This window comes from Gavia stellata, chromosome 15 (genome assembly GCF_030936135.1).
Source record: "Gavia stellata isolate bGavSte3 chromosome 15, bGavSte3.hap2, whole genome shotgun sequence".
NCBI lineage: Eukaryota > Metazoa > Chordata > Aves > Gaviiformes > Gaviidae > Gavia > Gavia stellata.
In genome coordinates, this window is record NC_082608.1 from 368,482 (window position 1) to 388,015 (window position 19,534).

General features: G+C 55.0%; 1 protein-coding gene across 1 annotated transcript in view; it reads left to right on the forward strand.

Annotated features, from left to right (window-relative positions):
- Positions 1-557: 557 nt before the first annotated feature.
- The window catches only part of CNGB1 (cyclic nucleotide gated channel subunit beta 1), a 28,661-nt gene continuing 9,684 nt past the window's right edge, over positions 558-19,534 (forward strand). The window contains exons 1-22 of the mRNA XM_059825067.1: positions 558-656; positions 911-968; positions 1,116-1,173; positions 1,290-1,419; positions 1,658-1,700; positions 1,881-1,962; positions 2,052-2,133; positions 2,521-2,560; positions 2,945-3,077; positions 3,183-3,258; positions 3,816-3,852; positions 7,368-7,542; positions 8,681-8,773; positions 10,651-10,780; positions 11,136-11,195; positions 11,952-12,186; positions 12,816-12,908; positions 13,543-13,681; positions 16,163-16,261; positions 17,271-17,428; positions 17,586-17,765; positions 18,647-18,855. Coding sequence (XP_059681050.1) covers positions 558-656; positions 911-968; positions 1,116-1,173; positions 1,290-1,419; positions 1,658-1,700; positions 1,881-1,962; positions 2,052-2,133; positions 2,521-2,560; positions 2,945-3,077; positions 3,183-3,258; positions 3,816-3,852; positions 7,368-7,542; positions 8,681-8,773; positions 10,651-10,780; positions 11,136-11,195; positions 11,952-12,186; positions 12,816-12,908; positions 13,543-13,681; positions 16,163-16,261; positions 17,271-17,428; positions 17,586-17,765; positions 18,647-18,855 — 2,409 coding nt within the window. The remainder of the gene's footprint in view (positions 657-910; positions 969-1,115; positions 1,174-1,289; positions 1,420-1,657; positions 1,701-1,880; positions 1,963-2,051; positions 2,134-2,520; positions 2,561-2,944; positions 3,078-3,182; positions 3,259-3,815; positions 3,853-7,367; positions 7,543-8,680; positions 8,774-10,650; positions 10,781-11,135; positions 11,196-11,951; positions 12,187-12,815; positions 12,909-13,542; positions 13,682-16,162; positions 16,262-17,270; positions 17,429-17,585; positions 17,766-18,646; positions 18,856-19,534) is intronic.

The following is a 19,534-nucleotide window of genomic DNA, read 5'->3' on the forward strand; positions in this document are numbered from 1 at the left end:
TGGCTGAAAGGTGATGGAGCAGAGTTGTTTCCTAGGGGCAGAACCCGTTGATACGTGTGTTGGGACGTGAACTTGCTCATAAACAAATTCAGCTCAAATTACTGTTGTTTTTCATCCCTTGAATGAAAAATGAGGGGGGAGCGTAGAGGACCCTGAGCAGAGCACCACAGTTTCTGTGATCTCGCTGCTACGGCTTCACGAGCGCTTCTCCTTGCGCAAACGTAGCCATGGAGGGTTGTGCAAAAAAAACCCTGAATGAGTGGTTACGTTTAGGAAAAGCAAGTTTAACTGAGCCTGTGAGCTTAAAATAGCAGGGTGTAGTTTTGCTCGCGATAAAGGCGATGGGTCAGGGGTTGAGCCGGGTTTGGTCTGGCTGGGCTGCAGTGTCACCTTTCCTAAGCAGGACGTGGGAACGGAAGGACGCCAAGGACCTTTTTGGGCTGCCCTGGGGACAGCGTGAGCGGCTGGTTGCACCCGCTATTCCCCAGGGAGCGTGCACCGCTGCTGCTGGCCTCTCGCCGGCCGGAGACCCCTCCTCGCTGCCCACAGGCGGTGGGATGCTGGGCTGGATCGAGCGGGTGGTTCCCCAGCCCCCCGTGCCCCATCTGACGGAGGAGACCCCCCTGGCCCCGATACAGGACCCGGAGCCGGCTAAGGTGAGCAGGGAGCCAGTTTGGGGGGACCTGTGAGGTCGGTGGAGAGGCACCCAGTGCCTCTGCATCCAGCCCCGGCACTGCGGCACCCAGGGATGCTCCACAGCATCCCCGGGAGGGATGGGGGCCAGGATGCATCCCCCCCCTGAGCTACTGGGAGGCAGCAGGAAGGACGGGAAGTCCCTGGGGTTTACAGCCACCTTTGCGTGGGGGACACTGTCCCCTGCGCCTCACTGACACCTTCTTTTACCCTGAAGGCACCGACAGGAAAGGCTGGTGGCCCCGGGGATGCTACTGACCGCGCACGCACCGAAGGTAAGCCCCCTCGGCGGGGGGACACGCTGGTGCGGGTGGCGGATCAGCGTTCCTTTGCCAGCTGGTACCCCTCCTGCCCGGCACGCCGGGGGCTGGCAGAGCGGTGATGCGAGCTTGCTTTTTTTTTTTTGCCTGCTGCCTCGGAAGAAATGGAAAAGAAGGTGGGATTTGCGGTCCCCGAGGACCCAGGCTCCGTGTTTGAGAGGTATTGGTCTTGCACCCTCCAGCATGCAACACGGTTCGCTTGGGATTTTGCTTTCGGTCGGGGGCTGGATGCCTGGGATGGGGGGTCCCAGCCTGACTCACCCCCTTCCCTGGCAGCGTGGGGAGCAGTGTGCTCTCCTGGCTCTCCCAGGGGCTGGAGAAGGTGATTCCCCAGCCGGTCCCGGCCTCGGGAACGCTGCAGGCGCTCGGGAAGAGCTTCGAGGCGAGCATTGACGTTCCGGATCAGGTGGGTGACAGATCTGGGCAACTGTCTGGTGTATTTGGGCTTCTAGCTCTTTTTTCTTTTCTTCTTCTTTTCTTTCGCTTCCTATCACTCTCCCAGTGCTAACTGGGGGCACTAACCCTGCCCCACATGGATTTCTGCCTTCATCCATCCCTGGGGAAAGGGCAGGTTTCCCTCCCTGCCCGGTGGGATGAGCCCCGCCTCGGCTGCTGGGCAGGTGACGGTCCCTTTGGCTTTTCAGACGGAGGTCCAGATCCTCAGGGATGAGGAAGAGGATGCTCTGGGTAAGGACAGCCGGGAGCCAGCAGTTTGCAGCATCCCCGGGGGCCTTTCTGGGACTCCGGCATCCCACATCCCACCTCCGCAGTCGGTGATGCTGCTGCTAGTGGTCCCTTGAGCTGGGTGATGGGGGGGACCAGGAGCCCCAGCTCTCCCCCATCCCCACGGCACCGCTCTCCTTGCAGAGATAATCCCCTTCGATCCGGAGGAGGACGAACTGGATGGCTGTGAGCCCAAGGCCGGCTCAGATACTGGCACGGAGGAGTGGTGGGTCCCCGGGGAGGCTGGCGTGGGGACATGGGAGGGCAGGAGGGGTGCAGGACGAGCTTCCCAACCGCAGTGCGCTCTCCCTGCAGGGCAGGAGCACGCGTGCTCGGCTGGCTGGTGCAGGGCTTCGAGAAGATGGTGCCGCAGCCGGAGATGCTGAAAAAGCTGGAGGTGAGCACTTCCCGGCTGGGGGAGACCGGAGGGATGCTGGGCAGAGGTAACAGCAGAGCAGGCTCCCTGTCTTCATTCTCCCGCGCACCCTGGCTGGGACCCTGGGGAGGAAAACCCCAGGGGAAATTCAGTAGAGTGAAAGACCTCAGGGTGCCATTCCAGTGCTCCCTGACCTGCCCATATGCTGCAGGGGCACTCCGTTCGGGATCCGCTGGTACCAGCAACACCGGGGTTTGGGTTTAATAGTCCTTGTCAAGGAAATGGAGCCGAAACTGCAGTGGGAAGTGTGTGGGGCTGTGTGCGTGGGTCTCCTTGGGGTGGGGGACGTGCCTGCGGGGCCGCAGACGGTGCTTTGCCACGTCCCTATGTCCCTCTGTCCGTCTGCAGCCCGAGCCGAAGGACCAGAAGTGCGAAGTCGCGGCGGGAGGTGAGCGATCCCCCTTCCCTGGGTGGTCATTTTGGAGGGGACACTGCCTTCGAGAACCTGGGTGCAGGCAGGCACCAGCGCTGGGGCTGCCCTCCATCCCTGTGCCCCAGGGTACCGATTGTGCCGAGAGGGGTGGGCATGCCGGGTCCCGGCGTCACGGCACTGCCCCTACACCACGTCTGTCCCCAAACTACCCATGTCCTCGTCCCAGGTTTGGGTCCCCGGGGGAGAGGCTGCCAGGGAGGTCCCCCAAGCCTGTCCCTCTGCGGGAGGTGACCCTTCCTTGCTTGCTCCCCTTCCCCAACAATATATAAGATGACTGCTGCGCTGCCTATCCCCCTTCTCCTTCCGAATAAACATGAGCAGGCATAAAAGGGACGAAAGCTGGGGCAAAGTCGAAAAGCAGCGTTTCAGCCGCCCAGAGCATCCCGGGAGCAGTGGAGCCGACAGCGGCCGAGGGGCAGCCGGAGGCAGTGGCCACCCTCATCCCTCGGTCCCTGGCTGGGGATGGCAGCAGGTAACCACCGCAGCAGCTTCTGTGTGGGTCCCACGGCCAGAGGAACGGCTGCCGTGGGAGCAAAGGCTCCGGCAGCCAGGTCTAACAGTGGTTTCTGGTCTCCAGGATGTTTGCCTGGTTTGTCCAGGGACTGGAGAAGGTGATGCCGCAGCCGGTGACCCGGGAGAGGCAGGACGCACAGGTATGCTGTCTGCTGGATAGGCAAAGGGTGCACGAACGCCGTGTCCCTGGCAGGGAGGTCGTCCCCTGCCATGCAGATGCCACCGGATCAGTGCTGGGACCTGCCGTGGTTTGGGCTGTCACCCAGCTCCTTCGAGAAAACAAATCCCCATGACCTGCTTAGCTGATGAAAGCCAGGATTTGGTCTCTAAGCAGCGAGAGAGCCCGTAGCCTGTGTTTTCTTTGCCGTTCCCTTGCTTTTCTGTGCGGCACCGAGTGGTGTCCGGGCCCTGGCATCTCACCCAGGGGCAGTCCAGCTCTAAGGAGAAGCAGCAGCTTTACACGCTTTCCTTTCCTTCCCTTCCACCCAGGCGAGCTCCCTGATGTGCTCCTGCCCTTTACCGTCATGCGTGGGGATGCTTGTGCCCATGGCCAAGCCATCCAACACGCCCCAGGAAATCACATGGGATGTTTAGGGTAAAAAGACCACGTTTACTGAAAAAGGGGCATTTAGGGTAAAAATTTAGGTTTCCTGAAAATGGGCAATGATGTCTCACGTTTCCTTTTTCCTCCTGGCAGGGAGTGGCCGCAGCAACCTCGAGTCCAGTGGAAGAAAGTAAGTGGTTGCTCCGTCTCACCATGCCGTTTTGCTTGTTGCGGTCAGAAAGGTTACTGGGAAGAGGGGCCGCTGACAGCTTTTATCGCCCGGTCTGCCGTGGGCACCAGCTCGGGAGCCCCTGAATCCCCCGGGGAAGCCGTGAGAGGCTGTTGCCGCTTCAGGAGCGGGAGGAGATCTGGGGTTGTGGCGTGGGCTTGGTAAAACTCAGGCTGTGTGAGCCTCTCTGAGTGCAGCATCCCACCTCCTCAGGTCCTGGGGTTTTGAGGTTAGTGCTGATATCAGGGTCTGTCCTCGAGCTGTGCCGGAGGATGTGTTGCCAAGCTGGTGGGATTTGATCAAAAGATTACACGGGAATTCAAACCTGCCCCCTTCACCACCCCCTATGGCACGTTCGCTGCCGAGTTGGAGGGTGTTTGCTGAGCTGGGGGTGAGATGTCTGGGGAGGTATCACAGGAAAACAAAATCCTGAGGTTAGATGTGTTAGATGTGAGTCTGCGTGGTTGTAGGAAAACATCGCGGGGTTCACACCACTGCTTGCTTGCCCGTGGAGGGGAACAAGCGCCGGCTCTGCGGGCAGACGGGCTTGCTTCCCCGTGCCAGCCACGTTGCGGGATGCTGAGCAAAACGGGGAGCCCAGCAGCTGCCTCCACGCATGGGCCGGGCAGGGGAGATGTCACACAGCCCCGTGCAAGTGCCATCCCCGGGAAGGAGTGGTTGGTCGGGCCGTGGGAGACGCCAATGGGAGCAGGGACCTGCCGCGGCACGCGGAGGCTGTGCATCCCTCCAGGGACATGCCGGGAGGTTGCTCCCACCGAGCCAGCAGCCACTTGGCGGGATCTCAGAGTGGGAAATCCTGCGGGAAGGCATTTCTCCACGTGTTTGTACAAACTGGAGACCTGAGAGCTGCCGTGGACCTTGAAAAGAGGCAAAGCCAGTGGGATGATGCTGCTGCATGTGCAGGGCAGTCGCACCCTTTGTGCACGGCTGGCTCGCATTACAGCTCGCTTTGGTGCCTTGAGGCATCTCAAGGTCACTTAATCTGCCCGAGGAAGGGAGTGATCAGGTCGAGCGAGAGATCTGCCCCAGCACCAAACTGCCAGCACGCTCAATAATGTTTTCCTTCTCCTTTTGTTTCAGGGGGCAAAGGGGCTTAGCGCCTCTGAAACAAATGGAAAACGAAGACCGTGGCGAGCCAGCCTTTCCCCCAACCAAATGAGACCAACCGGAGGAGAAAGCGCAGCTGGGGAGGAAAAGCAAAGGGCAATCTGCAAATGGTCTTTAGCTCTTTCCCAGCCAGGGTGGCCGGGAACACAAGGCTGGGGCAGGGATGCTGGCTGCGTGTCCCTGGTCCCAGGGCTTTCTCATCCCAGCTCCCTCTTGGCTCCGGGAACTGGAGTTATTGGTTTTGCAGGATGAGGTCTATGAGGGAGCTATAATTTATAGGAGGGTAGAAAAGCATCACACAGGACACCTCAGAGGCAGAAAGCCTCTTGCTGCAGCCTCCCAGCCCTCCTGGCCCTCTCAAACTCTCCCTAACATCCAAATATTCACTCCTGAGACCTCCAGCTGAAGCCCACAAGCTTCTTTTTGTCGACTTCTGCCTCCAAGGTGTAATGTTATAAAGCTCTTTAAGCACTCATCAGCTTCTTATTGCTTCTCTTCCATTAGCTGAGTGTTTTCTCCCAGTAAGTGGGAAGAGCTCTGGTTTGCAGCAGCAAATGCAGGCGGCCGAGGTTAATCTCTAGGTGAATAGGAAGGAGTTAAAGGTTAAAAGCCTTTGCCTGGGCTCTCCTTATGGGACAACTTACCCCAAACTCTCCTTCCCCCCAAGTATGGCTGCTCTCTCCCGAAGCTCACAGCTCCTCGGATGCAGCACTAGCCACGGTGCCAGGAGTGTCCTGGCAGGGAAAGGATCTCGGGGGCTCTCTCCAGCCCAGAGGTGTGCGGGCAGGCGTAGCCAGTGCAGGCATGCTGGGCTGGATGGGGCGAAAGCCCCTACACCCCAGGCTTTTAGTACAGGCCTTAGAATCACGGAGTGGTTTTGGGTTGGGAGGGACCTTCAAAGACGACCTGGTCCAACCCCCCTGCCATGGGCAGGGACATCTTCCATTAGATGTGGTTCCCATCCAACCTGACCTTCAACGCTTCCAAAGATGGGGCAACCACAACTTCTCTGGGCAACCTGTTCCAGTGTCTCACCACTCTCATCGTACAACGTTTCTTCTTTATGTCCAATCTAAATCTACCTTCTTTCCGTTTAAAACCGTTGCCCCTTGTCCTGTCTCTACAGGGCGTGGTAAAAAGTCTTTCTCCATCTTTCATATAAGCCCCTTTGATATGTGGGAAGGCCACAATAAGGTCTTCCACCGTCTCGTTGCATCTCTTGAGGAGGATCTAGGCAGCCGTAACGATGAGCCATGAGCCAACCAACCAACCTGAGCCTCAACCCCTGTGTTTATAACAAACCCCCCTTGGACCAGCCTACAATTTTAGTATATTTGCCCCCTTTTCATATAATGTATCCAAAAGTCGTGGTGTGTTTTAAAAGCCATCTCCCTGATTGCTGTCCTGCGTTTTAATTAACGGAGATCTAACGGGAATGGGGTAGAGGCAGCGTGGGCACCATGGGGTGGGTAAATACGGCACATGGTCGGCCGTGGGTGGGTTTCCTGCCTTTCTGGCATTGAATTTGCACGTTTCCTATTAGTTTCGCTGCGGACATGTAAGTTTTGTTGTCAGGCAGACCTCAAAATAAACTGGTTTTACAGTATGCGGATGCGCTTCCTCCTCCTGTTTCTCTGGTGTGTGCCTGATGTGGTAGGACGGGTACCCCTGGGACACGGAGAGGGCTGGTCGTGGGTCAGACCCACGCTCTTTGCTTTGCAGCTGGTCTGACAGCCTCCCCAGTAACCTGCCATGGGTTTTCCCCCCCAGTGATGCTGGGAAACTGCGGGGCGCGTGGGATGCTTCCTACGCCATGCCCAGGGGAGCGTTCGGAGCGGGCGCGGCGTGGTACTTGGGGTGTTGCAACCTGGGCTCAGGGTTGAGTCTTGCTCTGCAAAACCAGGGCCCTCGGGCTGTGCTAGAGCAGCGTTTCCTTCAGGATTCAGGCTCTTCCCACGGCTGCTCCTGTTTGCAAGGAGAGCCAAAATGTGGCCTGGAGACGGGCCAAATCGTCTGCTGGTGGAGGTTGCTACACGTGTAGGGAAGCCAACAGACATCTGTATGCAAAGGGTTATAGTTTTTGTAGGGCTTTGGACGCGCTTGGCACAAAAAAATGGTGAATTTTCTTCTTCCTTCTGGCAAAAGTGCTCAAGGCATCCGTCTGTCACAGCTCAGGGGGAGAGGGGCCACACAGGTCTGTGCAGGCCGAGGGGTGCTTCAGTCCCGGCACGCGGCAGCACCTCCCCATCGAGCGGCTGAAAGCTGGGATCTGCCCTGGCCCTACCCCCGGCCTCTTGAACATGTGCTACTCTCGCTTCACCGCCTCCCTTTCCCCGTTCGCGTTTCAGTTCATATTGTCCCTGGGGAACCTGAGGAGACCGACCTTGTCCTGGAAGAGATTGATGATGCCTGGATTAACGAAGCCACATGTGAGATGATGGCCTGGGGTCGCGAGGCTGAGCTGGTGGCAGATGCTCATCCCCTTCCCCCCATACAGGAGGAACCTCAGGAAGAAGAAAACAGGTAGGAGAAGGGAGATGCTGTTGATGGGCAGCTCTGCATGCTCTCCGGCCACCAGCATGATGGCCATGGGAGGGGACAAGCCACGTCCCTGGGCATCCCTCCTTGCCAGCGCTGGTGGTGGAGCTGGCAACGGGCAGCCGAGGTGCCTGTTTCCAAAGAGGGGGGGCACCAGAAGGCCCCAAAAGCGAACAGCCTTTCTTTCTGGTGTTGAGATGTGGGTCGGGGTGGGCCGTGGCAGAGCCGTGAACGCGATGCTTCGCGTTGCCCTGCAGAGGACAACTGAAGGATGCTCTGCTTAGGCTTCCCGTAAGTAGACTTTGGCCCTAAGGCAAGAGGGTTTGAACCTCATCCCCACCAGCTGCGCAATCCGTGTCATGACGTTTGGAAATGGTAGTCCTCTCTATATAATTCATCCTATGTCTCAGGAAAGAAACCCCTGCTGAGGTCCTCCTGAGGGCTGAGCAATGCGTTCAGAACCAGGAGTGGGCTGTATTGCAGCAGGGGGATGAGAGGTCTCCATGTGCTCTCCCAAAGGATTTAGGAGCCCCCCCCCAAATGCTCCCTGAGCCCAGCGCACATGCAGGGGAGGGCGAGCGCAGCGGTCCCCGCCTCTGACATGGGTGATGCTTGACTGCACTAAGCACAAGCAATGCCCAGAGCCACGTTCACTCAGCAGAGCTCTCTTCTGCTCAACCAGAAAACACTGGACATGCTATAAAAATATTTTACAGGTTTTTTTCCTCTTAGAAACAAGCCTGAGAAGCTGTGGGGAGCAAGCCCGTCCTATCCTGGAGGGTGGATTTCATTAACAGGGAGGGTTTGGTCAAAACCAGCAACAAGTGACCCCTAAGCACATCCTCTCTCCATGCCGCAAGGGGAATTTGAAGACTCTAGGACTCTGGTTTTGCCTTCCCAAACTTTTTCCCATTTTTCTTCCCACCCCCTTGGGGCCGAAGACACTAATGGGCTGTGAAACAGTGTATGCCTGGTGTGCCCCAGCGCGTGCCCCCCAAGATGTTGGCTGGGGGGTGGAGGGAGAGCATCTCCAGCCAAAGAGGGTGTTGGAGACGGGCAGTGCTCCTCTTCTGAGGTTCAGACATACGTTTTGGATTTTACCTAATGAGTTTCTCCTTCCCAGGCTGCGGTTGTGCTCCCTGAGCGCTGCCGAGGAGGAGGAGGAAGAGGAAAAGGGGGAGGAAGAGGAGGAGGAGAAGGAGGAGGAGAGTGCGGGGTGAGTGGCTCCTGTTGCGTTCATGGCTTTGTTGGAAACGAGCATGAATGCAGTTGTTTCAGCTGCATTCTCAAGCCGGAGAGGCTGAAACACCTGTGGACGAGGGAGCCCCTCTTGGTATAGCGGAGCTCCCCAGCCTGGCGGGCAGCCGGGGGGTGCCTTCGGGAGGGATGCGTTCGGGAGGGATGCGATCGGGAGGGATGCTTTCACAACCCAGCTCACCCCAGGGCTCGCTGCTGACGCGGCACTTGGTGACAGGCGAATGTCTCCTGGCGACACGGACTCCATCTCCATCGCAGCCGCCTGTAGCAACCGCAGCCCCTGGCCATCCCCTCCCGCGGGGTCCGGCGGCTCGGCCGAGCAGCAGCCCCGGCTTGTGCCTTCATCGGGAGCCGGGAGCACCCAGCTCCTGGAGAGGGTCCGCGTTATTTAAAACCATGTCCATGAATTCAGGGCGGTCGGGATTATTATGAATATTGCAGAGCTGAATTTAAAGACAGGATTATGTGTTGTACCTGCAAACGCTACTCAATACAAGTAGGTACAATTTTATATTTTTTCCTGTTGTAGAAAATAGCGGAGTTATTGTCAGCTGTCGTAGGTGGTGACTTTGGTCTAGAGTATTTAGGAAAATCTTTCTGCTTAGTTTAGTGGTTTGCTCCGATTTCACGTGAGGTAAACACTTAGGGATTTATTACCCAGTGCTACAATATAATTCTCTATTAATTCCTCTGAAGTAGCTAGATTTTCAGGAAGAAGCTGAAAATACGTGATTATTCAGTGTCCAACCCGTATCTTTTTATTTCATCAAAAATCTGTTCCTGGAGCTCCACTATAGAAACTTGAGCGTCAGTTGTTGGGTGAATGAGATGCTGCTCCATCCTTCAATGTGTTTGTTTATGGGAAAAGAGAGACACCGACGGGTTTTTTCTACATTAGGATGAAAAGACTTGCGATTGCATTTAAAGGGAGCCTAATTAAAAAAAAAGGGGGAGGGGATTATTAAAAATAATAAGAAAAAAGACCTTGGAAAATAGCAGTTTTTCAAGACATGGGGGTAAAAGAGAAAAAGCAGCCACTGCTTGTTAAATGCAGCTTCTGACTTAGGACCTGCCAAGGATGCAGAAAGATGGTTTTTCAATTTTCATGCATTTAGCTGTCTTAAATTTTTCATTATTCCCAATCCGCGCTTTGCATCCCTTGCCGGGAAAGAGCAAATCGTGAGATTAGTGCAGAGAATAACATGATGAGGCTTTTTTTTCCAGCTGTAAAGTTATATTAAACCAATAAAACCGATCTTGTGAGCCCCCTTTGTCAGAACTGGTGGAGCTGAGGTCTGCGCTTGCTGCTGAAGGAAAATGAGAATTAGGTGTCCTGGTGGTGTCTTGCAGAGGCAAACGTGGGATTCGGATGGTGCTTGTGGGGCAGCCCTGCCTGGAAATTAGGCTCTCGGCTTTTTATTTGGCTGATTTTAATTATATGAGAAATTATTATGCACAGCAGGAGAAACATACTGCCTCTATCTTTCTGCATATGCAATTTTTGCTTATGCATATGCAACGCCCTGCATTATTTATGCACCTCTCACCTGGCCTCCCACGTAGTATTTTTTCCAAGTCCCTTCTAACCTAAGCAGCAATTTTTTTTGTACCACTACACTATTAAACTAAGATCTCTGTGGAATCGTTCGCCTGCACATGAGGTTTGCGGCGCAGCTGGAGAAGCAGTGCTCCCTGAAACTGGGAGAGCCGTGCATCTTCACCGTTGACGTGATGCCCCCTCCATTGACGTGATGCCCCCCATCTGCAATGTTCCCAACCTCAGAGAGGGCAAAAGCAAGCTCAGGCGCTTGTCTCTGCTTGATGTCTCCCATCCAGACCACCGCTGCGGTCGCCTCGTCTCACCGCTGACGAGGGTGTGGATGAAGTCTACTTTGCAGAGGAGGCCCTGAGGTTTGAGCAGCTGGAGGAAGCTGAGATAAGTGATCTCGAAGGTGCTTTTGTACAGGTACGGCATCGCTCTCTGCTTGGGCTCAGGTCTGCAATGAGCTCTTGCTGCTCAGCGCGTGCCGGGGGCTCAGAGCTTGTCCAGGGGGACGCAGTGCCCTGGTGAGGAGCAGGGACCGGGATGGGCACTGGAATTGTTTCCCACGGAGATGTCCCCATCTCTGAACCTGAGGCAGCAGCAGTAGCTGTGCACCGAGGGAGGGATGCTTTCACCCTAATATGTTGGCACTGAACAGCAAGCTGGGAGGCTGGCGAATGGTGGGGAGATATGGGGCACCCAACCGAGCTGCAAATTCTGCTCTTTTACTGGTGGAGCAGGTCTTTTTCTCCTTAAAACGGCTTGTTTTGTTTCGAAGGTGGAAGAGGAGACAGCTGAAGCTGCTGAAACCGATGCTGAAGGTATAACATATAGCAGCGTAACGTGAGATTAGGATGAACCAAAGCAGGCAATGCGATGCTCGGCGAGGGGAAAACGCAGCTTCTCCCTCCCCACTGCTCGCTGTCTGGGAGCGGGCAGCTGAGTTTTCTGCAGCGTGGGCCTGTGTGGACAGTCGGGGCTTTTCGCTGGTGCAAAGCACCCGTGGGCACAGGGCGATGGCAATGGTGTCATCAGCTGGAGCCAGCTCTGAAAGGCTGGTGCTTACGCAGTACTTCGTCGTGTTGGTTAAGGAACCTCTGATGTGAAATAAGAATTTCTCCTTCAGCTGAAGAATGTAGGGGGAGATAAAAAGGATTTTCTTCACCACTTTGCTCAATTTGGGAAATAACCGGTGACATAAAGTGCATTTTAATATAACCTTGTAGGAGGTAACGGGTTGGTAATGAATCTTAGGTGGTGAGCTCCCATTGCGGCCTGAGTGAGCAAAGGCAGGTCCTGGCATAACTCCGCCAGTGTCAGGGGAGTTGCACGAGGGATGGCTTGACCTGAGCCCTGGTACAGGCTGGAGATTTCTCTGCTCATGCAGCCCTGCAGGGCACCCCAGTCTTGCAGCGATGCTAGAAAACCTCGTGGTAGGATGCTCCCCACCGCTGCTACCAGCATCCGTGAATAGCAGGCAGCAAAAAAATCCCCAGCAGCCCTGCGTTTCTCTGCACCGACACGACCATCCCGTCTCAAACCACTCTGTTTTATTGCAGCTTCCGATGCCTTGTCCTTTGCTTGAAGCACCTAGGCGCCTAGCAGCATGTCCAAGCGTGCCCGAGACGTCGAGCTAGATCGGCTGGTGCATGACAAGCCGCTCGACGGCGGGGACGCCTCCCCTCCCGGCCGCGGCACGCTAGAGCAGCTCCCCAATGTCCCCAGCTACCGAACCACCGCTGCCTCCCGCATCCCCATCCTTGTCGCCAGCAAGCCAAAGGCTGGAGTTGTCAACCCCAATTTTTGCAGTGAGGAGCAATCCCCCCTAGGTATTAGAGATGTCGGCTTTGACGATGGACTCGCGTAGCTTGAGGGGGGCAAGGGGTTATTCCTGGAGTAGTTGCTTTTTGTTGCTTTTTTTGGGAAAAAATAAATAAAAGCGCGCTTCATGTTGCAGCACAGAGGCTGGGGAACAAAATTCATGTTTTTTCTGCTTCCGCCTCATCACTCTGTGCCTTTCTAGCTAATCCCTAGGGAGCCTTTGCAAATAGCCGTAAATGATATGCTACGTGTTTTGACTTGCTTGGCCAAAAACTCTCCCGAAGGACCTGCAGGCAGAGGGTTAAATATCCACTGCACACGCAGTTTTCTCCGTAGCATTCATGCAACCCGCTCATACTAAGAGGACAGTAAAATGGAGGTTTGCTCTTCACAGTTTTCTGCCTTTTAACCCAGAAGTACAAACGGTGTTTCTGTCGCTTTGCTTTGCTTTGTTTTTAACCAGCGAGCCAAATTCTGCTGCTTTTCCCTACACCCAACAGGGTTTTAACTTTGCAAGCCAAACAGGCCTTTTCTCTGTGATTTGATCGAGGCACGCGCTGATCCGCTGCTCCCACGTCAGCGTGGGACGGGAGGGGATGTGCAGGGACTTTCAGATGCGTGAACCCCCATCCCTTAGGAGAAAACCTGCAGGAACTCATTGCGGTTTGTTATCCAGCTAAGAAAAGGGATGACACTTCACAGCCCGGCCGGCTGCGGGGTCTAGCCCAAGGTAACCCCCAGTGCCGTTTCTCCCTTGGGCAACTGGGGTCTCTCCTTACCCACAGTAAACATCCAACCTTCCTGCTTCTAGCCTTGCTTGTGGCAGGAAGCAGTTGTTACCTCTGCAAAAGAGAGAGGCCGTTAAGTGCTTATTTAAATAGTGCCTTATTCTGCGTGAAAAGCCAACGCTCATGTGATTTGGAGCTTGCGTGATCCATATGTTTGTGTTCAGAAGACCCAGGAGTTTTTCTAGACCCTGGGTGCAGGTTTGCAGCTGGAAATCCTGGGTTCCTGCATAACACCTGCAGCTGGTAATCCTCATCTCCATCATTTTCCGAACGACGGGAATCCAACGCTTGCATGGAGTAGTTGCAATCACTGCGAGCTGGGAAAGCAGAAGGGAAGCAGGTGGCGGTTCTTATAGTGTTAAAAACGGGGCAAAAAAGAGAAAGAAATGCTCCGAACCGTTAGGAGAAAGGAATGCCAGGCGAGAAGGGAATGGAGGGAAAAGGAGAGTCCTTCCAGCACGCTGCGGGGTTTGGGGGCCGCTCTGCGGAGGCGATGGGGCTTGGGGCTTCATCCTGGCTGCCGGCTGGGCCCTGCGCCCCTCTCACCTGCAATTATTGTCCTTCTCCACGGGCCAGGTGATCACCCCACCGTGGACATCAAGGATGTGGACAGCGGAGGTGATGCTATGGAGAGCGACGGTACCCACTTACTGGTGCCCACCGCCAGCGCTCCCAACATGCTGGCGGTGCCCGGCAAGGCACCGACATCCCCCAGGTATGGCTCTGCCCAGGCGCGGTCCCCGGCTCCCGGGGGTCTCAACCCCCCCAATGGTGCCGGTATAGGAAAATTTATTCAACCGTACGGAGCAACCCATTTGTGGCAGGTTTGGACAGCGAGCCGGGGTGATGTGTGTGTGCGGCGGGAGTCATCCCCATGCAAGGCAGGGGAGGTGGCAAAAGCCTTGCCTCTTGTTCGCATTTTTTAATTAAATGGTTAAATTTTGTTGAATGCTTTTGGGGGCCAGGGACAGCCCTGTCTGTGTGTCCTCCTGGAGATGGGCTCGATCCCTATGTCGTGGTCAGATCCCATTTGCCTGTTGACACAAGCATCTATGCTCCCAAATTCGGAGCGCAGGGAGGGTCTGTGTGCTGGATATGGGCCTTCATCATAAAAACCAACAATTTTCTTGTTGCATTTTTGCCGGAAGTGTTTGCAGCATCTCCCCCCCAGCTTTGCGCTGTCGAATCAAGGCTGCCCGGAGAGGGGGAGGATTAAAAAAAAATTGAGGCTGGAGGAAGCTGATGGTTTTTTGGTTGTTGGGGTGTTTTTGAGGCTCATTCTTGAAGGATTAAAAACAAAAACCAAGGTGTTTTGTTCCATACTGAAAACCAGGTGTTATATTCATCCTCGCTTAATAGTTTGGATCTTTTAGTAAACAAGCTCCTGGAGGAATTGAAACTCAAACAGTAAAAATGTCCATAATCCAGCCTGTCGAACAGCTTTGGAAACTGGGAAAGCAAAGCCCAAGGAGTCCTGTGAAATACCTGCAGTGCAAATACCGACAGCATTAAGAGGCCAGTTATTTAAAGCCTGCTGAATCTCCCTGCCTTTTTTCTAGTAGCCCAGCGACAAAAATCTTCCTGTGACAGCAAGCTTGTTGCTGGAGAGCGATCGAGGCTGACGTCCTCAGCCACAGCGCGCTCGGGATCAGTCTGGGGAAATACCTTTGGCAGTCGCTGCTCGGGATGCATTTTTCTCTCTTGGGTTGATGAACAGGACAGGCTTTTTCTCTGAGACAGGAAAGTCCATGTTTTCCAGTCCCGTCAGCAGGCCCAGCAGCTCTCACTTTGAATCAGGGTGAAGGTGATGGGCTTTCTCTTATTCCTTCAACCGACACAGAAAATGGACAACAATTCAGATTAACACCCGTGTCATGTCCCCCTTGCAGAGCAAGAAGCCATCGGGCTGTCGATGCAGGCATCTTGGGCTTGTTCATGGATGAGGATGGGCAATGGGGCAGAGGCAGGGGAGAGGCAGCTGGGGACAGGTGAGAGGCGATGGATGTTGTCCTAACGCCATCATGGACCTTGGCAGGACTATTTCTTCAAATTGATGTGGTTTTGGGAACCTCTCCATCGGCATCCGAGGATACTTTAAGAGAGGGGTTGGTGGTTTTCCTCCGCCCTGCGCTGCCCACTTGGGGCACGAAGGTTTCGTTGGTCTTGCTCACCTGCCCCCCTCCCAGCGGGGCACGCCTGAGAGCCACGAGGCTGGCGGCGGCTGTGTTCATCACATTTGGCTTTCTTCAGGAGACTTGCGATGGCAGGACGACCTTCCCCGGCGTCCTGCTTGCTCCTGCTCCACATGCAGCGCCGAGCCATTTCGCACCAGGGGCAGTGAAATCCTGGTTAATTTAGAGCTACAGCTGTGATGGCAGAAGACAATTTCGTTGTCGCAGTTAAAGCTCTGCACTTGACTGCAGGTTTGCAAACCAGATTTTTGCCGTGATTGTCACCTTCATATTCAGCTCTCTTTCTGCCACGTTTCTTGCCCACATGTAAGGAAGTCGTCCCAGAAACCCGTCTGTGCCAAAGGGAGCCACCAGCTGTGTTAGGACACATCTTCGAGGAAGACATCAGCTGCCGCTGGCTCGGCATCAGCATGATAGCGTTTATAGTGCCCCTCTTGAACCTGGAGCCATTCTTAGCTGTTGCGCTTTGCGCTTGGCTTTGCAGGTGCCAGCAGCCATTAGAGGGTCCATGTTACATACCCGCTGCTCTGCAATTCTCTCTTTGTCTCAGAGGTTTAAGGTGCTACGGAGCCAGCTCAGAGCCAGGCAGTGTCCCCAGTACCCTCCCTTTTTTCCCGATTTCACTTTCTTGCTCCACCTTACCCATATTGCGTTTTCCTCGCTTGCCTCTCGAAGTGCAGCGGCATGACGGTGCGGCACTGGGGATGAGCACGGAGCGGTTCCCGCCTCCCGTGCATCTTGCCTGGTGTCCAAAATGGGGTGTAAAATGGGCCAGGTGCAGCCATGGGCTGGGTGGTGCCCAGCAAGGAACAAGGCTTTACCAGCGAAGGAGCAGGGTGGTTTGCTCCCATTGATGTCAGGCAACGCCAAAAATTAGGGGAAAACTGATGCTGGTAGGAGAAGGGGAAGTGGAAACAAATGAGACCTGGGAGGAGGAGGAGGGAGAGGAGCTGGCTGAGGACAGGGGACAAGCCGAGCCTCGGTCTCTGTGTTTGTGTCCACAGGAGGAAGCTGCTGGCCCCGGCGGATGGTCTGGACGAGGGACCGGTGAGCCCGTGCCCCACTCGAGCGCTGCTGGGCTGGGACGAGGAGCAGAGGGAAAGGTGCGTGGTGGGACCGAGGGGCTCCGGATCAGCTAAGCTCCCAGGGCTTCGGATCCCGGAGCTTGGGTGGAAATAGTAAAGAGTCTGGAAGTGCTGGGATACCAAAGGGAGAGGGAGACGTGCCCGCAGCGGGTCTAGACTGCATAACAAGTAATGCAGCCCCCTCTCCAAAAAAACCAATCATGCTGCTGTCTGGAGCAGAAACTGCTCTCTTGTTTTTCCTGTATCCAGGTAGAAATATTCTCCTTAAGAGTAGGTTTAACCACAGAGAAGATGCACCTTTGATCTACATACGCTATAGCACTATGGGGACACTTTGATTTTACTGATTGTGGAGAAATAACCTTTTCCTTCCGTGTAGGAAGCGAGCACAAGCTGTGCCTCACGTATCCCAGGTCCTGGCTTCCCTGCAGCCCCAGGGGACAGCCTTGGAGGGAGCTGCCCTCCCTGGGAAGCAACGTCTTGGGGAGGGTCTGCACCTCCACCTGGTGCAGGGCTTCGCCTTCTTCCCGGGCAGAAATCGTTGTGCCAATTATCACAACGAACCAGGCTGGAGCTACAGCAAACGAGCTTGTTTTTGTCCTCCCCCATAGTAATGCTTCTCAGTCATGCTAGGTAAAGCATCCTGGTCTGCATCCGACCTAGTTTTAATAAAGAGGCTGAAAAGAGATGATGTAGTTTATAAATTCAGGGGCTTGGTGCATATTTTCGCCCCATAGTTCTTCCAAAATCTTCTCCCAAGCACATGCAATCCAGTTTGGGATCTTGGTGCTTCCCAAGTCCCTCTAAGGGTACGGGAAGGGACCACCCAGGGCAAGGATGAGACTCAGGCTGGTGCTGCTTGGTGGTATTTTACTGGAACCACCTTAACTTGTGTTCTTCCGATTACACAGTAGCCAAATAAATAGGGGTAAATCCTAATTCAGGGTCCTGTAGGTTAAAAAAATGGGTCATGAACCTGCCCTTGGGCTTTCCTACCTGCGTGAAACGCCTGACGGTCTCCTCGCAGCCTGCCCCAGCGCATGGGTTCAGCCACGAGCCTGAGCAGTGCCATCGTCAACAACCGGCTCCAGGAGCTGGTGAAGCTCTTCAAAGAGAGGACGGAGAAGGTGAAGGAGAAGCTAACCGACCCCGATGTCACCTCAGATGACGAGAGCCCTGCGCCATGTGAGTTTGAGTGGGGCTGGGAGCGTTTAACTGATGGGTCCCCACACAGGCTGTGTTCTCAGGGAGACAGCTGCTTTATTAACAATTTAAAGACCTTAAAACAAATTGCCGTAAGATGATTTTCTGCCCTTTAAAATAACTGTGTGGCCTCTCGCAGCCCCCGCCAAGCCAGCGCCTGCAACAGCACAGGTGCCTCCCCCGGGAGGGGATCTGGAGGGGGACAAGCAGGCGGGGGATGAGCACTACTGCGAGATGCTGTGCTGCACGTTCAAGTACCGGCCCTGGCTGGACCGCCTGAAAAACTACCGGTTCCCCAGCAGCATCGACCCGCTCACCAGTGAGTGATGGAGCACGGCCACGCGCCCGGGCCGGGGGCAAGCTGGCCGCGGGAGAGGGGGTAAGGAGGGGAGGAGGCGTAAAAGATGAGACCTTGTAGAGAAGGGAGGACAACTAAGGAAAGAGGAACTTAGCTTACACCTGCCTACTAAAAACCCAGAGTTTTAAATTCCCCTGTATGGCACAGGCTTTCCTAAACACTTCCCGATGGCTGTGGGTGTCAGGAGCACAACCAGGCAGGGAAGGGGCAGACGCCTTCTGCTTTTCAGGCTTTTTAGTGGATAAACACTGTCCTTGTGGCGTGGACATCCCAAAGGAAAATAAAAATCACAAAAGAAAAATCCCCTGTCCAGTGGCCGCCCCACAGGAACCCAGTTCCTTCCTCAGTCCTTGCTATTTCACAGCCGTTTCAAAGCCCCCGGGCTCGGGCAGTCGCCTCAGCTCAGCCTCGAGGGGAAAAAATGAAAGCAAGAAAGTCGGTAGTGCGGGAGCAAAGCAAGGAACTTTCAAGGAGCATGTGGACGTGGCACTGCGGGACATGGTTTAGTGGGCATGGTGGTGTTAGTTGATGGTTGGGCTTGATGATCTTACAGGTCTTTTCCAACCATAGTGATTCTGTCATTCGGTGAAAAGCAAACATAGTTGGACCACCAAAGTTAGAAGAGGCTTTCTGATAAAAGGCAATGTGCTCCGCAACCGGTGGTGTTCACTTTGCACCTAGAGCCCAGCTCACTTGCAGTTAAATGCCATCGATAAGAGACGTCCTGCAGGTTTCCTCCTTGCACCCAGGGCAGGTCAGGGGATTAAACCCCTTTGCGTAGCAGATTCACACGGACAAGGGACGTGTGCCCCGCTAATCGTGGTGCGGTTCCCTGTGCGCAGACGTGATGTACGTGCTGTGGCTGTTCTTCGTTGTCATGGCCTGGAACTGGAACTGCTGGTTGATCCCCGTCCGCTGGGCTTTCCCCTACCAGACGCCGGCAAACATCCACTGCTGGCTGCTCGTGGACTACCTCTGCGACCTCATCTATCTGCTGGACATCCTCATCTTTCAGACCCGGCTGCAGTTCGTCCAAGGGGGAGACATAATAGTGAGTGGCAGCACGCCGCGTCCCACTGCTGGGGACCAGCTGCAGGGACCTCCCATCCCCATTGTCCCAAGCGGCACGGATGGTTCCGGTCACTGAGCTCTGAATCAAGCTGTCCTGCCACGGCCGTGGCCATCAGGGTTGTGTCCACTCTTGGAGGACTGCAAGCATTTCTCCTGCCATGTAATGGATAAGCCGGCGGTATTTTTGTCCACCAAACATAAGTAATTTTTTCCTAAAGTCAATACCAGCCCATCTAGAAAGCATGTGGTCCATGGCGGCCCCATTCCTGGGGATGCTCGGAGGGTGCTGCTCCACAGGGCAGTCCTGCTAGCGGTGCGGTGAGGTGCATGCTGACCGGCCCTGGCGCAGCCGTACGCTGCTAACCATGAGCAGACAGCATAATAAACTCTGGGTTTAATTTTCAGGGGCACAGCTAGGCAGAATGCATTAGCGATATGACAAAAACGATTGCAATCTGAATGCATAGATCATGCGCCGGAGATAAGTGAAAGCCCTCGATTTTGTTTCCATATCCAATTAAATAAGCTGTGAAAAATAAAACCTTGAGGGTACAGCCTTCCCATTGCCCATGCAAATGCTCAGACAGGGAGGTTTCTCCTGTAAACTCTGATTTTTGTGCTGCTGGCGCTGCGATGTCCTTTCCGTGGGATGCAAAACG